The 18,476-nt window shown below is 33.8% G+C and overlaps 1 protein-coding gene across 1 annotated transcript in view; it reads left to right on the forward strand.

The window, feature by feature from the left end:
• The window catches only part of LOC115222539 (kinectin), a 32,136-nt gene that overhangs the window by 1,626 nt on the left and 12,034 nt on the right, over positions 1–18,476 (forward strand). Inside the window, exons 2-11 of the mRNA XM_029792796.2 lie at positions 2,085–2,171; positions 2,885–2,937; positions 3,027–3,093; positions 9,065–9,285; positions 10,431–10,468; positions 11,056–11,197; positions 13,198–13,383; positions 13,619–13,666; positions 14,663–14,832; positions 16,469–16,655. Coding sequence (XP_029648656.2) covers positions 2,085–2,171; positions 2,885–2,937; positions 3,027–3,093; positions 9,065–9,285; positions 10,431–10,468; positions 11,056–11,197; positions 13,198–13,383; positions 13,619–13,666; positions 14,663–14,832; positions 16,469–16,655 — 1,199 coding nt within the window. The remainder of the gene's footprint in view (positions 1–2,084; positions 2,172–2,884; positions 2,938–3,026; positions 3,094–9,064; positions 9,286–10,430; positions 10,469–11,055; positions 11,198–13,197; positions 13,384–13,618; positions 13,667–14,662; positions 14,833–16,468; positions 16,656–18,476) is intronic.

Here is an 18,476-nt window from a genome sequence, read left to right on the forward strand (position 1 = left end):
GTGTATATATGTATATATACATGTGTATATATGTATATATACATGTGTATATATGTATATATACATGTGTATATATGTATATATACATGTGTATATATGAATATATACTTGTGTATATATGTATATATATACATGTGTATATATGAATATATACTTGTGTATATATGTATATATACGTGTGTATGTATGTGTATATGTATCATCGTTTAACGTCCACTTTCCATGCTAGCATGTGTTGGACGGTTCGGGGTCTGGGAAGCCAGTATGTCTATATATATGTGTGTGTGTATGTATATGTGTATGTATTTGTGTGTGTATGTATATCTATATGCATTTATATATATTTATTTGCATATGTGTGTGTGTATATATGTATGTGTATATATGTATGTGTATATATGTGTGTATATATCTGTATGTATATATATGTTTGTATATATATGTGTATATATGTGTGTGTGTATCTCTTATATAAAATCCAGTCTGTCTGTGTGTGTGTGTACGCGGATCTCGGGCATCTTCCATCTGATAGCACTCAAATTGATATATAGATACTGACAGTATGAGGGCTTGTATAAGTCTTGAAAAAATTACAAAGGTCGCTTCCAGGTGAGAATACGATCAATAAAGCCATTTTTTCCTGCTTTTCTTCCGTCAGCCTGTACATAACTGCACCTTCCATTTTTTTTTATTTTTGTACTGCTTAAAGGCACATTTCTTTCCTGCCAAGCTTACTGTTTAAACCATGTTTGTGTTCTCCCAGTCAACAGCCTTATCATTACTGGTACTTTAAACTCTTCGGTTGCATATTTGAGTGAATAAAATCGTTTTTCTTTGGAATAGAAAAAAGTTTATCTTTATTTCTTCTTTTGCTGGTGTCTCAAATTTAGGTTAAATCAATGTTTCTCAGAAGGGAAGCCTATGGGACAGTCGGACAAGTTGTTTGGAGAAAATTTGGTTTAAATGTTTGGCAACTCAGCACCGTCAGGGAGAGGGGTGGGGGCGTTTTGCTCATATATATTTGTGTGTGTATATATGTATATGTGTGTGTATATGTATGTGTATATGTATGTATGTATAAGTGTGTGTATATGTATGTGTATATGTATGTATGTATATATGTGTGTGTATATGTATGTATGTGTGAGTATATGTATGTGTATATGTATGTATGTGTGTGTATATGTATGTATATGTGTATATGTATGTGTATATGTGTGTGTATGTATATGTGTATATGTATGTGTATATGTGTGTGTATGTATGTGTGTATATACATGTATGTATATATGTGTATATGCATGTATATGCATATATGTGTGTATATGCATATATGTGTGTGTATATGCATATGTGTGTGTGTATATATATATGCGTGTGTGTTTATATGCGTGTGTCTGTATATATATGTCTGTGTGTAATATATATATATATATATATATAGTGTGTATGTATTGGCATATGTGTATATATATATATATATATATATATAATGTATAAATATATATGTGTGTATTTTTGTATATATATATATATGTATGTATGTATGTATACATGTACATATGTATATGTTTGTAGATATTTACAGAAATTTATGTGTATCTGATTGTGTGTGTCTTTGTACTTTCACCATCACTTGACAACTGATATTGCTGTGTTTACGTCTCTGCAACTTCGCCATTTGGTAACACACACAGATAGAATAAGTGCTAGGCTTACAAAGAAACAATCCCAGGGTCCATTTCTTCAGCTGCCATTGGTACTCCAGCATGGCTGAAGTTACATGATTGAAAGAAGCAAAATAATAAAAGACTGTGCCATTTTAATCCTAAGGAATGCTGGATATATCTGATAGTTACTTTAATATTCTTCACTATAACTTTGTCAACTGTCACGACTTGAACAGTCATTCATTCTTTAATTCCTTGTTGCTTTTAGCATTTACTATATTGTGTTTTCTTTTAACTCTACTACAAAAGGGGAAATATTTAAAGCATCTTTATAAATTTCTTAAATAAAATTTATATGTATTTTAAAATTATTTTGGTAATGTTAGTAACTCTTATAATCATTTTCGAATATAGCTTCTCAGAAGAGTTTTGGGAAAAATACTTCTTCACCTGAATCAGAATATATAAAGAAAGAAAAGGCAAAAAAAACAACTACTGAGAGTAAGAATCTGTTTGTATATATTTTCTTTTATTTTGAGATTTTGTTGGGTTTTTTTTTCTGTAATACTTTACTCTGTGGTACATAAGTGTTTTGTATTGTAATAATTTTATGTAAGTTAAAAACTTTTTCCACTTTAAAAGCAGCAACTGTGATTAAAGTTTTACCAATTAATCAGTTGTATCTGATTTAATGCTATTGCTAGATGAAAATTAAATTCTATGAAGATTTGCAATTACTGATATAATATAATATAATGAAATTATTGTATACAGTGCTCAGGTGCACCACAACTTGTCAGAAAGTGTGTATAAAGTATATGCAGTAATGTACAAATGTCTGGAAAGCAAACAATGTATGAGTCAGATACATGCTCTCATGTGTATGGAGGGGAGAAAATCAGGTGTAGTGTTGGCGAATCTCAGAAAGCATGGAAGTTTTGAAGTATGCAGTGCTCTGACAACTAACAACTGATGCCAGCAGTTTGTTCCATGTTTCAGCAACTCTTAGCATGAAAAAAATGTTTCCTAAAGTCATATATTGAAGTTGGATCCAATAAAAGTTCATATTTGATATCTGAATATCTTTTTACATTGATGTTTATATCTTGGATAAAAGCATATCTGTTAGCAATTGAGTTGACTATCTTTGTATTTTTTTTAAACAATCAATGTAGAAAATTTCTGTAACCTTTTTCAAATTTAAATATTTTTAGAGGTGGATAGTCAGCCAATTACCAAGAAAACAAATGAAACTGTATTAGAAAAGGTAATTATAATTTATGTATTAAAGTTTAGAAAAATTGAAACTTATGTACAAGATGGATGTCTATTAAAATGTTCACTGCTGTTTTGTAGAAAGCCACAAGTGGTGAATATGTGTCGGTTCATCCAAAGGAAGTTGAAGAAAAACTTATAAGAAAAGGTTTGTTTTTTGTTTTGTTTTTTTTTTTTGCTTGTTTGTTTGTTTTTTGCAAGTGTTTATTTTTATAAAATTTAAGCTAAGCACATACAACTTTAACTTTATTTTGTATGTGTCACCTAGAAACAAAGTTCATATTTCATAAAGTATATTGGACTCTGTTAGTGAATAATGAATTTGTCTTTTTGTTGTTGGGAGTATTCTAAATACTATTTTAATCTTTGACTCAAACATGTTATGCATTATCTGAATTTCATTTTTTTCACTGTTTCAAGGAAATGACTGCATTATAAGAACTGTTCCCTGAAAATCAAATACTATTTCTATCATCATCATCATCATCATTTAATGTCTGCTTTCCATGCTGGCATGTATTGGCCGGTTTGACTGAGGACAGGCAAGCCAGGCGGCTGCACCAGGCTCCAGTCTGATTTAGCAAGATTGGGTGCCCTTCCTAACACCAACCACTGCCATCGACCATGCTTGAATAGTGCTTTATACATGGTGCCAGTCAGGTGACACTGGCATCAGCCATGACTATTTCACTTGACTCAACAAGTCTTCTCAAGTACAACATATTGCCTGATGATAGAAGGGTACTTTTAAACAGGCTAGTTATGTGACACTGGCATCAGCTACGATCTCACTCGGCTTGCCGGGGTTTTCAAGCACAGCTTATCTCCAAAGGTCTTGGTTCCCTTGTCATTGCCTCTGTGTGAGGCCCAACGTTCAAAGGTCATGCTCCCATGTCTTCCTGGGTCTACCTCTTCCACAGGTTCCCTCCACTATTAGGGTGTGACACTTTTTCACACAGCTGTCCTCACCCATATGCAACACATGATCATACCAGCACAGTCTTCTCTCTTACTTACCACATCTGATGCTTCTTATGTCCGACTTTTCTCTCAGGACGCTTTTGGCGTATGCACACTGACATTACACATCCAGCAGCGCATACTAGATTCATTTATTTCAAACTTGTGCATGTCCTCAGCAGTTAAACTTGCTTTGATATTGCTGCACCGCTTATGTGTCCATAGCTTACACTAGGTACATCTTATCGTTACTGTGTAGCATGGCGGTTTGCACACATGCATCATACAGTCTGCCTTTCACTCTCAGCAAGAGACCCTTTGTTACCAGCAGAGGTAGGAGCTCTCTGAACTTTGCCCTTATTCTAGCAGCTATGCTCTCAGAGCAACCACTCCTGCTGCTGACTTGGTCATCTAGGTATAGGAAGCTATCAACTACTTCTAGTTTTTCCCCCTGGCGTGTGATGGAATCTGTTTTCTGTACATTTGCAGTGTTTATTGCCCTTCTGCATCTGCCGCACACAAAAACTATCTTCCCAGTTAAACTTGCTTTGATATTGCTGCACCGCTTATGTGTCCATAGCTTACACTAGGTACATCTTATGGAGTTTCTACCTACAGATCAAGCAGGGCCATCTGCCAGAAGGGATTTGTGATTTGACTGCCTTCCTTACTAAGACTTTGGTTTTTGCTAAATTGACTCTTCAATTCTAGATCTTGCTTCAACACATGAAACTTCTTCTCTAATTCTGGTAGGGATTCTGCTGAGAGCAATATGATCAGCATAGAGGAGTTCCTAGGGGCAACCTGTTTTGAATTCCTCTGTTATTGCCCAGAGCATTATGATGAGTAAGAGGTTGTCTGAGGACTGATCCTTGGTGAACCTCTACTTCTACCCAGAATTCTTCTCTATACTCATTGTTAACTCTCATCTTACTGACAGCATTCCTGTACGTGGCTTGTACAGCTCTCACCAACCACTCATCTATCCCTAGTTTCCACATTGACCACTAGATAAGGAATCTGGGAACCCTGTCAAAGGTTTTCTCCATGTCAAGAAAATCCAAGTACATAGGTTTATCTTGGGCTATGAATTTCTCCTGCAGCTGAATTACCAGGAATATAGCATCAGTGGTGCTTCTCCATGGCACAAACCCAAACTGCATCACGTCTAAACTACCTGTCTCCCTAATTAGTTGGGCTATGACACTCTCTGTGACTTTCATCACTTGATCCAACAATTTGATACCTCTGTAATTATTCCTATCTAATGCCTCACCTTTACCTTTGTAGCAATTGATTATGGTGCTGCTGCACCAGTCATTGAGTATGACTCCTTCATGTATTACCTGCTTGTCTATATAAGTGACTAGACTATAGCCTCCACCACCAGATATTTTAAGCATCTCTGTAGTGATTCCTGATGGGCCAGGAGCTTTCCCTGTCTTCATACCCTTAATTGTTTTATCTACCAAGGTACTGTCAATTCAAATAGCTGGTTCCTCTGTTGGGTCAACATTAGGCAGACTCTTCCATTCTTTCTCTTCATTTAGCAATCTTTCATAGTGGCAGCTCCAAGTCTCTCTGCAGCCTCATTAAATGCCTTTTGAATGTTATGGGAAGTAACTCAATTAAGGAAAGATGCAAGAGATACAGGTATAGATAAGACAGGTGGAAGAGGATGACCATGAATATTGGAGATTTACAAAAGGAAAATTAAGAGCATCATCACAACAGTATTTCTGATTTCAATGCATATTTAATTTTATTTCTTTCTCTCTCTCTCCCCCTCGCTTTCACTTTCCATTTACTGTTTTAGAATTATATACTGGTTTGTGAAATGGTTATTTCATCATAAGAAATGCATAATTTCCAGTATATTTCTAGATCTGTGTATGTAAATATTTGCGAAAGCTAACTAGGAATCTGTGTAAGTAAAGATATAGTTATATCAAGCACATTCATAAACATTCAAAGGTTATTGTTGCAATTATGAAATTTCAAAATTTCAATGCATACACATTTTATGTGTGTGTATGTATGTGTGTGTGTGTGTATGAATGTGTGTGTGTGTGTATTAAGGATATGAAGACAGGGAAAGCCTCTGGCCCATCAGGTATCATCACTGAGATGCTTAAAATATCTGGAGTTGGATATGACCTGGTCACCTGTATAGTTAATCAGATTGTGCATGAGGGAGTCATACCCAATGATTGATGTAGCAGCATTATAGTCAACTGTGCAAAGGTGATCCCTTAGACAGAAATAATTACAGGAACATCAACTTGCTGGACCAGTTAATGAATGTTGCAGAAAAAGTCATAGCTCAATTAGAGAATTAGCAAAGATGAGATGCAGTTTGTATTTGTGACAGAGAGAAACACCACTGATGATGTCTTCCTGGTGAGGTAACTGCAGGAGAAAAATATACCTCTGTATCCGGCTTTTGATGCCTTGGAGAAAGCCTTTGATAGGGTTCTCTGCTCCCTTATCTTGTGGGCAATGCAGCAGTTATGGATATGTGAGTGGTAATTGAGAGCTGTGCAGGCCATGTACAGGAATGCTGTTAGTAAAGCAAGTCAACTATGAGGAGTTTAGCATGCAAGTACCGTAAATCCTCAAGTATAATACGCAGGGGATTTTTAGGGGACTGTACCGCTGTAAAACCTAAACCTTGTGTATAATACGCACCCCTTCTAAAACTTGAGTCAAGGAGGTCTATATGACGTCTTGGTTTGTAAAAATGTATATGGTAATGTCCTTTATCATTGTTGTATATATAATATAATGCAAACGTGTAGCTTTTTTGTGCCTTTTGTTTGCAGAAAATAAAGAAATAACAGTCATAATGTTTAATAAATGTTGCTTACTGCAAGTTATGGACGATTCTTTTATGACTTCATTGCTTTCAGGTTTAGCTTAAGGTATTTTTGCGTCTGAATGAATGAACATTGCCAGGCAGCAAATAGAGACTCGGACATTGCTTAGAAAATAATTTTCATTTTTAACCTTGTATAAAGATTTCTTTACTACCCACAAGGGGCTAAACACAGAGGGGACAAACAAGGACAGACAAAGGGATTAAGTCGATTACATCGACCCCAGTGCGAAACTGGTACTTTATTTATCAACCCTGAAAGAATGAAAGGCAAAGTCGACCTCGGCGGAATATGCGCTCAGAACGTAATGAGACAAAATACCGCTAAGCATTTCACCCGGCGCACAAACGTTTCTGCCAGCTTGCCACCTCGTATATAGCTAACCTTGTATATAGTATGCATTAGGGATTTTGACCTTTAAATTTTGGGGAAAACATGTGAATTATACTTGAGGATTTACAATAGGAGTCCACCAGGATTTAGTTCTCCCTCCCACACACACACATACACATCTATCATGGTTCTTCAAGCTATTACTGCGGTATTTAAGACTGGCAATCTTTGGGAGCTTCTCTATGCAGATGACCCTGTTCTTATTGCTGAATCACTACCAGAGCTAAAGAAATTCCAGGTATAGCAGCATGGACTGGAATCAAAGGTTCCTTAAGAGTTAATTTAGCAACAACCAAAGTAATAAGTAATAAAAAAGACAGATCACGGATCTCTTCAAGAAGGTGGCTCTGCTTGATATGTAGAAAGGGTGTCAAGAGAAACTATAAGATGTACCCAGTGCGAGTTATGGATACACAAGAGGTGCGGCAGTATCACTAGAAGACTAACAGAAAAAGTAAGTCTTTACATGTCGCAGATGTGCAGGTGCGTTAAACACCAGGAATGTACATAAAATAGATTCCCTTAAATGTCAGTAGGGATCCTTAAGAAGTAGCAGATAGTTTCCATTACTTAGGTGACCAAGTTAGTGGTGGGGGAGGTTGTTCCAAGAGCATAGCTACTAAAATAATAGGTTGGGTGAAGTTCTGAGATCTACTAACTCTGTTAGTAATGATGGGCCTCTCCTATAGAGTGAAAGGCAGATTGTATGATGCCTTTGTATGAACAACTATGCTACATGGTAGTGAGACATAGGCTGTGACTACTGAGGATATGCAAAGGCTTGAAAGAAATGAAGCCAGTATTCTCTGTAGGACAGGTAATAGCAGTGTGCATATGCAACAGTGTAAGTATTTTAAGAATAAATCTGAGTATACGAGGTATCAGATGTAACATGCTACAGGGAAGACTGTGCTGGTATGGCCATGTAATGTGCATGAATAAAGGCGGTTGCATCAAGAGGTGCTTGTCTCTAATTGTAGAGGGAGGGTGTGAGTTGAAATGATGAGAAAGGATCTACAGATGTTGGAATTCACAGAGGGGATGACAAGGGACCAAGACACCTGGTAGTTAGCTATGCTTGAAAAGATATGTCAAGCTAAGTAAAAGCATGAGTGTCCTTGCATACAGCCTTGTCCCCAGCATCCCTCTTCAGCTGAGCATTCCTAATCTTGTAATTTTCACAATAGAATTCCCTGGGAGACCTTCAGTATAGTACTCACATAAGTTGGATTTTCTTTTGTTTTGATGGGAATTTTTCAAATTTTTTTTTTCACCCTGCTCTTGCAAATGAAAGCTTTTTATGAAAAATTTATGAATCCTCCTCCACATTGGGATTGATTTTGTCCAATTTTTTTGCTCTATGCATTTCAAAACTCGTTATTGAAAATTTATGAATTTTTTCAAACCTACCTCCCCCACTCAGTGCCAATTTTGGCCAATGCGTTTTTCTGCACTATACACTTGGAGCCTTGAAAAAAAAAGTTCAGAAATCAACAATCACCATTATAATCCCCAATTCAATAGTGAAATTTTAAAAGTGATTCTCCCCACTTCCACTCCAATTCTAAAATTTCAGCTATTTTTCCAAATTAATTTTTACTCAGTTTTAAAATACAGTCTGAATCTGAAATTTGTTTCTGTTTATAATTTCAAAAAAATTTTCATACAAAAAGGTATGATTTCAGGGAGAATTACTACAATTATCAATGATTGCTACCTAGCAGTAGAAGAACAGCAAAATTTATGTACTTTTATGAAAGGAATACCTTACTTTTACAAACTCAATATCTTGAATTTATTTTCAGAGTGTTGTCTTGTTAGATTCTTGTTTTTCTAAAAAGACATTTCTGTTTCTTTAAACTTATGCAGTTTTTGTTTTTTGTCTCTTAGTAAACAATGAAAAAGAGAAAATTGAACAAGAATTGGCTAGGATCAAATTACAGTCAAGTAAAGATGCGAAACAACATGAAGAAGAGTGTCAAAAACTTCGTATTCAAAATGAAAAGTTGCAAGAGCAAAAAAGGAAGACTGAAGATAACTTAAATCAGAAGATTGATCAACTCTCGAATCAAATCAAGAACAACAAGGTGAAATATCAGAAAATTATTGAGGTCAGTTATCATCTACTATAATTCCATTCATATTTAGAATGCTTTATAGGATTAGATCGACTCCAGTAGTTCTTAACTGGTACTTTATTGATTCAGGTAGAATGAAAGGCAGTGTTGACTGCAACTTTTGAATCTAGTACATAAAGACCATAGGTAACTGTCACAAACATTTTGTTTGTTCTTATAACTCTACCAAGCAACTACTTTACAGTTCTGGTTAATTTTGATATTTTCTACCAAACAAATTAAGATAGCCATAAAGTAACCAAAAGTCAGTTTGTATATAACTAGCAGTTATAGACAATCTTTCTTTTTCCTTTTGATTTAGATAATTTATATATTTTTATGTCACTTTTCTGTTATGCCAAACTTTGAAAATTTATCTTCATATTCAGTTAAGAATATTTTAATTCACATGTTATTTAATTTGCTAGCATGGATGTATTTGAGGCAAGCTTTTACAGCTGGATGCTTTTCCTGCTATCAACCTTTGTTTTAGAAGGAAGGGATTTCTTATTTCACAGGGTTTTGAAAATGCAGAGTGATTGATCATGATGTCAACAAGGACTATAAATATATTTTTGCTCATGAAATATCAACATTCAGTAACACACACACATTTATGTATGGACAAGCTACTTAGTTTTTGTCTACTAAACATACACTCAGCATTTGTCAGCCTGGTTCTATTGTAGAAGATACTTACTCAAAATATTTCACAACCATGCCTGCACTTATAATTACTAAAGTTTAACGGCTTGATGACAGAAGAGTGGATACATTTTAAAATCAATTTGGTTACTGTATTACTGATTTCTTTTGATTAAGCTCAAATTAGGCCTCTGATTTATGTATGCATTGTGCCTTTTACAACATTCTGTTCAAATGAAATAAACTAGTTACATAGTTACTAATGGAAATTAAAAGGAAATTGTAGTAGGTAGCTGTGAGCTTAATTCATCTATTATACTTGACTAGTCTGCTGTATGTTATTAACAATAGTTAATTATCAATGAAAAGGACCAAATGGTATGGTTTAAGTTTAGATCTGAATGTAGTAATGTCAGTTTTCATTCTTAAAACTCTATTACTGAAGCATTGTGCTAAAAATATACTATAAAATATTTTTTCTTTTTCCTTATTAGGAGAATAACACTTTAAAGAGAACTCCTCCCAGACCTGTGTAAGTTACTGTTAACATTTGTACAAAAGTTTTAAACACAGCTGTAATTGTTTTACTTGATACTCAAAACATTGAGAAAATGGATATAATTGAAATAAATTAAAAGAAAATTTATTAGCCAGGTATTTAACTATAGTTAGCAGTTCTGAATAAAGCACTAAAGTTTCCACACAATAGACTGAATTGTGAATATTTGCTATTTTTTAATCAAAATTTGTATTTTTAAATAATTTTGAGACTTTTATTAGATTCAAGACGTCATGGAAACCACAAATTAGACATTGTGAAAAATATTCTAATAGCATTTTTAATTTACATATGGATAAACTAAAAGTATTATTCACAAATATTTATGAACAATTGTTTATAAATTTTTGTAGTCTATTTATTTATTGATTGATTTCTTACTTATAAAGTGTTAACATGGAGAAGATTGCTTTCAGTCAAGATTTACGCTATTGGTTTATTGCTTCATTCAAAGTATTAGTTGTTAAACAATTTTCCTAAAGTAATTTATCTTTTAAATTCACTTTTTTTTTTTTGTACATCTCTCTGTTTGTAACTGTATTTTACTTGATTGTTTTTAGTGTTGATAATTCAGAAGAGAAGAAATTAGAACAAAAAGTTCATATTTTGGAAGAAGAACTTGATAAAAACACAAGAAGGCTCGAAATTTCTGAGAAATATAAAGCTAAATCTGAACTGAAAATAAAGGAACTACTTGAGAAAGTAAGAAATAATATTTAAGAAACATTCAAATACAACTTTGAAAGATTTGATAATGGTTTTCAGTAATTAAGCATGGATGCATGGATAATATCAAATACTGAGATGTTTAAAAAAATTTTTTGTATAACTTAGCTTTGCTATAATGGTAAAAAAGAATGCAGGTTAACATTCAAACCAGAGTAAACTGAGAAAAATTTACCTTACTGGTTATTAAAGCACTCATTATTGATAGTATCATAAGATAATGATATACACAGATGTTGTAGTGTTGGCATATTGCAGAGACTGAAGTTCAAATCTTGAAGGAAATCAAGGAAAAACCAAACTATGAAATATCATCTTGCAAATTGAAATACTTTTCTAATTATTTCTGCTAAGATCCCTTCAGTTATGTAAAGCTCTTGCAAGGAATTTTTTTCTGTACTACTTACTAGCTATCACCCCTGCCAATAAATGCAACCACCAAAAAATTAGTTATTGTAATTTTTTGTTTTTTAATAGTTTGCTTGATTGATATTATTGTGTATAATCATTAGTACTTTAGGCTATTGAAACTATGAACTGTAAACATTTTAGCTAATTACTAAGCAGAATGAATATGCTTTTATCAACTTAAATATATGCTAATTGTATAAACATACTTTGCAAAATGTAATCATTTGACACAAAAACAAAATGCAATAAGCGTAATTGCATTTTGTTTTTTCTGATGCTTCAGGCATAAGCGATACTTTTATTTTGCTTTTCCTCTAACTCTTTTTCTCTTTATTTTCTACTGAAAGGCATAGAAACAAGGTTTAAGAAACTAAAATGATCTAAGCTACAATTTGGCCACATTTACAAATGTTCATATATATACAATATATGAAATGAGGCTGCTTATTTGAAAGTATTTCTGCTTTCTATGGTGGCATGGGCTGGATGTATCAGTCTGGCTCTTATTTGAAGTTACTACACTCTTAGACAGACTGTCTTACACATTTCACTTTTTATTTGGTTTCTGTCACTGGATGCATTTTATCATGGTATCAATACTAGAGACTGTCATATCCTCAACAAGGGTTTTCTTGAGCCTATGTTGTCTCATCTTGTTCATCAACCATTTTATAGTGTTGTGGCTACATTTTATGGCACTATTATTAGTGAGGTAACTCAGCTTGTGCAGTACTGTTTACAGTTTAATCAAGTATAGCTACAAAAGCAATATGCAATAGGACACTAAAAGTATAAGAATTAAGTATAGCGCATATACATTATCACTCTGGTAACTTGTGTTAGATATAGGGAAATCCTTTATATAGTAATAAAGATAATGAGCTGTGTGCATTGCTCAGTGGTTAGGGCATTGTGCTCACAATCATGAGGTAGTAAGTTCAATTCCTGGACTGGGCTGTGTGTTGTGTTCTTGAGCAAGACACTATTTCGCATTGCTCCAGTTCATTCAGCTGTAAATATAAGTTGCAACATCACTGGTACCAAGCTGTATTGGCCTTTGCCCTTCTCTTGGGTAACATTGGTGGTGTGGGGAGGCTGGTATGCAAGGGTGACTGCTGATCTTCCATAATCAACCTTACCTAAACTTGTACCTGGAGAACTTTCTAGGTGCAATACCATGGTCTTTCATGAACAAAGGGAGTCATTATAAGCTGTGTACAAAGTATTTTCTAGTTTGAGATGAACCAAGCATTTTTTTAAATAACTAAAAATTTGTCTATATCTTAGTGCTATACAATTGCAACACAGTTTTTAATACTGAAGCTAACTGTTTTCTAAGAATGAGGATAACTATATCTTGCACTAGTAGTGCAAAATGCATTCAGATACTGACCACATATATAAAGAAATAGTCCCCATTGATTTAATTTAATTTTTGGTAAATGCATTGTTAAATGTTTCAGGAGGGATGTTTGCACATTGAATGTAGCTTTGTATCATTTATTCAATCATTTGAGTGCATCCTTTTTAAAGTACTTAATATAAATGTATAATTTTACCTCCAGATGAAGAATGAAACAAATGCAAAGAGAATGAAAGAAGTTCAAATGTCTCTTAAAAATTTGCAAAATGATAACTCAAGATTAAGTGTAGAAAATAGCAAACTCAATGATGCTTTAACTCAGGCTGAAAAACAGTGTGCTTCATTCAATATTCAGTTGAAAAACCTGTATAAAGAAATAGAAAATAAGGTAAATAAACTTTTTTATTTTTATATATTTTTTCTGAACGTTGCTTCTTTAAGCTGACATAAATTCTCTATTTTTAAGAATTCCAAATTTTGAAAGATAACTTGAGCTAGTTTTCTTAATATATACTCTTTTCAAAAATATTAAACTGATATTTAGGACTGTAAACTTGCATCTTATTTAATCTTCAAATTTCAGAAATGAAACTAATTTCTAGTTTTTCCTTTTTCCTAATTAGGATGCTGACTACAATGAAAAAATTAAAGAAGTTGAAAAAGAACTAAAGGTAATTATATTGCATTTACTGTCATAGTTTCCTGAGAACTGATAGGGCTTATTGTTTTATTGAGTGCAACATAATGCTAGAAGAATCTAGTTGATATAGACAGAAAAAAACAATTGGAAAAGCTTACCTGAAGGTATTTCACTAGTTGCTTACATGTTGAGAACTGTAAAGTGCATCCTCTTGTGAAAAAATGCCAGCTAAAAGTCATTGAATGATTTATAGACATGTGATTTATAAAAATTGGGTAAAAGACAATGAGTAAAGCATGACAGCAAGGTATGGTGTAGGTTTTTGAAGGACGGTTTGTGGAAATACTGAAATCTTTGTTTCAGCACTACAAAAGTAATTCATTTAATTAATCATTTTGCAGAAAGGTATTCCTAATGAATAACACAGTTGTGGCATTATTCAAAAACTGCTCCAGATGAAACTGGATTGCATAGAGACTATAGCAAAGGATTCAAGTTAGTAGATCCAAATGGTAAAGGTAGAAATTTATAAAATTAGCACTGGAGAAAGTTTTGCAAAACAGTGCTTTGGTTTTTATCAAGACATGAAATCACAAACAATATTTCTGGAGAGATAACAACAAGAATAATTTGACAAACATATCATGTACAAGGATGCTTGAAGTGTGAAATTTTCATTACACCAAAACTGAGTAGAAACTTGGTATAGCTTTGCTAATGCAATCAGTCATTACTTGAAAAATAGACTTCATGGAATACAGACTTTATGTATTGCAACGAATATAAAAAAAAAATTAAATATTCAATTATTACTCTTGTACAGTTAAAATTTAGTTGGTTTAAAATTAAGAAACTGAAAATTTATAATCATGCGTACTCACTTGTGTATAAACTATCTTATTCACTCAGTCACTTTGAATGAACATATATCGTCGTTTACTTTGTTTTTGTCAACTTGTTGCATCATCATTCTTTAAATGTATTGCATCTTCAACTACAATGTTTTCTTGAAATATGTTCCTTATAGTTAGTTAAAAAGGAAAATAACCGTTTGCTGGAAACAAGTATGCACCTGAGTAATCCTCTAACAATTGAGGCATCCCTTGAACACAAAGAACCAGCTGGTGCCCCAAATGGCGATGTTCAAGAGGAAAAATTTACTTGCACCAAAATTTCACTTATTGAACATGAGCGAATGTAAGTACAAGACAGTGGATTTTCTTACTAAATGCTTTTATTTTTTGGGGGAGTGGGGTCAAAATTTCTGCTTTGATATAATCGGGTTGTTTCTTTTTCACACAGTGGATATGATTTGAGGGAGATTTGGCTGCTACTTCTAGCAGTTGATTGTAAAGGCTCTTCTTGGTTTATTCTACTTTATAAGCAACATTGAAAGTGACAAATCATTAACACAAAAGCTTTTTATTAATTTTTTTTTTTAAGTATAAGTGGAAAATTGTCTTTTCACAGTAATAAAAGCAGTTTGGTTTCTATATTGCATGCACTTTTTCTTGGCAAATTAGTTCAAAAATAAAATATCCAAGATATTTTGGATAAAAGCCAGGTCTGTTGTAATTTTTTTAACATTCATTGTTCATTTCCTGCAGATGTTAGACAGGTCTGCTATGTCATATATCATCACTTATTGCAATCCTTTCTCATTGCATTCAAGATTTGTCCTCACCCTTCTTGCTATATGTTCTTTGGTTCCCCTCTACTACAAATACTTTCTGTCATCAGAACATGATTCTTCTTTCCTCAGTATCCATTCTCCATGCATATGACCATACCAGTTTAGTGTCATTTATGCACACTTCAGCTTATACTTTTAATGCTTAGCCTCCAGCTCAAATGCATTATTTTTTTATGAAAGTTACATAGAACATCCAGTTAATCATAACTTGTCCAACATCTGAATATCTTTGTTATTCAGTGCTCATTTTTCACTAAGTTTGCATTCTATTAATAATTGGAACATTGGTCTCAGGTATGCTGACTTTAGGCCTTAAGATTGTAAATCAAGTCTGAATTGTTATTTGAGAACTACAAATAAAAATGGTTATAAGAAGTCTTATTGAACACATGTATGCCAGATTTTTTAATGAACTTTTCTGTTAATTTTAACTTTACAACATTCATGTACGTTGTTTAATCAGTCCTTACAAATCACACATTTTCACCTAATTTTTTTAGCAACTCCAAGCTTTTGTGCCTTCTCCATGCAAAGTGTTATCTCTTCTCAAAACTAATATCGTTTTGTTTCATCATAGATATAACATCCATGGTTTTATGTACTGGTACTATATCTTAACTAAATTCCTGTTCAATCAATTTAAGGCTTTAAATCTCTCAAGGATGCCTTCTGAAAGGGGTATTTTGTATAAAAATTAACTCTTAGCATCTTGTGTTGTGCTGTTTCATTAATTATCCTTGTAACAAGAAAAGCCAATCACGATTTTGTTACACTGTTCTTCTCATTGGCTAGCAGAGTGGACTGAGTGTATATATATATATATATATATATATAATCATGCCATTAGCCCTGGATGTTGTCTCAAATAAAGAGTCACTTATTTGTATTGGTTATTCTTTAAGTACATTTAATAACCTCAGAAGTGTAAGGAAATATTTTCAAAAATTGCTAAATGATAAAAAATTTAGCTTTGAAAAGTTACTCTACTATAAATAAATATTAGAAAAAAATGTAACCACTACTAAATATTTTGTACATGTGTGTGTGTGTGTGTTTGTGTGTGTGCAGGGTACAGATGTGTGTGTAATTAAGTAACATTCTTTTTATTCAAGTTTAATTTTTTTTTAAATATAATTACAGTCTTGGAGAAAAGAATTCTGAAATAATGCAGCTAACTTCTGAATTATCTACTCATGAGACTGAGACTACAGCCAGAGTAGAAGAGAAAGATAATGAAATCAGAGCCATAACATGTAAATTAAACAACAATGTTAAAGAAGTTGAAGAATTAAAAAAGGAAATTAAAGTCTGGCATGCTAAAAATGATGTGAGTAGGAAATTTTGTTTTATATTCAAAAAATAAATTTAGATATTAGATTTAACAGGAGATTAAAACAGGCTTACTGACAAGACTTGTTGGATTACTATCATCATCATCATCATCATCGTTTAGCGTCCGTTTTCCATGCTAGCATGGGTTGGACGGTTCTTCTGGGGTCTGTGAAGCCAGAAAGCTTCATCAGGCCCAGTCAAATCTGGCAGTGTTTCTACGGCTGGATGCCCTTCCTAACGCCAACCACTCCGTGAGTGTAGTGGGTGCTTTTTACGTGCCACCCGCACAGGTGCCAGACAGAGCTGGCAAACGGCCACGAACGGATGGTGCTTTTTATGTGCCACCGGCACGAGGGCCAGGCGAGGCTGGCAACGGACACGAACGGATGGTGCTTTATTATTATATATTACCTGGAAGTTTCAAATTAGGTATTTAAACCTATTTTTAACTATCTTTATCTCTACAAGGCAATTTATCAGTTACTTAGCATAATAGATTAGATTAAGTTCTATATAATGTATTCCAACAACTAACACAGCCAGGTACTTCATCTCAAGTGAAACATTTGAGAAGTAAATCCTTCAATTAAATGCACTGCTGTGAATCTTATGCTAACTGACTGTAGTGACATGTCTAGTTTTTAAATACAGTAATACCTCACTTTACAAGGACCTACTTTACAAGATCCTGGGTATTCAAGGTTTATTTTTCAGCTCACTTTTATATGTTGAGCTGAAATTTTTCAACCACAAGGTCCAAGTTTTGAACAAAGTGCTGAAGTTTCTGCTACTATAACAAATGCTTCTGCATGTTAGCAAGAAATTTATAGAGAGTGAAAGAAAGCTTCTAAGCAAACAACTCTAGACTTGTTTTTTTTAAAAAGGAACCTACAAGCGATGGTGTGCGCAAGTCTAGTGAGAGTGAAAGTGATTCAGAAAACAATTGTGATAATACTTTTTATTATAAATGAGCTTAACATTCTTTTTACTTTACATAAAATATTCTTTACACTCTGCTGTTGTTTTATTGCTATTTATTTATGAGTATTATAAATTTCTGGGAATGAATTACAATTTATAACATTGCTGCAATGAGAAATTATTGCTCTGCTTTATGAGTGGCCTCTGGGAACAAATTAACTTGTATATTGAGACATTACTATGCTTTTAAGTACCTAATTTGAGAGGTCATCCAATAAACAAGATACTTGGTTCCAGTTCTTTCAGTGAACCTATTGCTCTATCTCAGCCTATTGCTTTGTGTCAGATTGGTGCTATGTTTTATATTCTTTTTACATTGAAAATCTGTGTTAATCCATTAATAAGAAATATCATTGTTTGAAAACATACAGGAGGATTATCGCTCCCTCCCACAGTTTTAGGGTCTTTCGGTGAGCAACCATTGTTGCCCACGTTTTTCCTTTTTTCCCCTTTTTTTCTGGGGAGGTCTCTACCTCCTCGACTACCTCCTTCTCTCCCTCCAGAAGAGGAGTGGGGGCTCTTCCACAACCAACTGTTCCAGGATCCTACTCTGGTCCTGGGGACAGTTCTTTTTGATGTGGCCTAGTTCCAGGCACAGGTGACACTTGGTGAGGCATCCTTCAAGAATCACTGGGTACCTGCAACTGGCCATTTTTTAAAAATCTGGAAAAACAAGATTCTTGGCTGATTGGGTCCACAAGGTCAAAACAGCTTTTGACCCAGCCCAATCAGCCACTGGCAAAATTTAAATTTAAGCAGCTTGGATCCACTGCCACCCAGACCCCAGCAGATAGTGTCCTCTATCCACTCGGGTTCTATCCTGGGTGGCAACCCG

Source organism: Octopus sinensis, linkage group LG20 (assembly GCF_006345805.1).
Source record: "Octopus sinensis linkage group LG20, ASM634580v1, whole genome shotgun sequence".
Taxonomy (NCBI): Eukaryota; Metazoa; Mollusca; class Cephalopoda; order Octopoda; family Octopodidae; genus Octopus; species Octopus sinensis.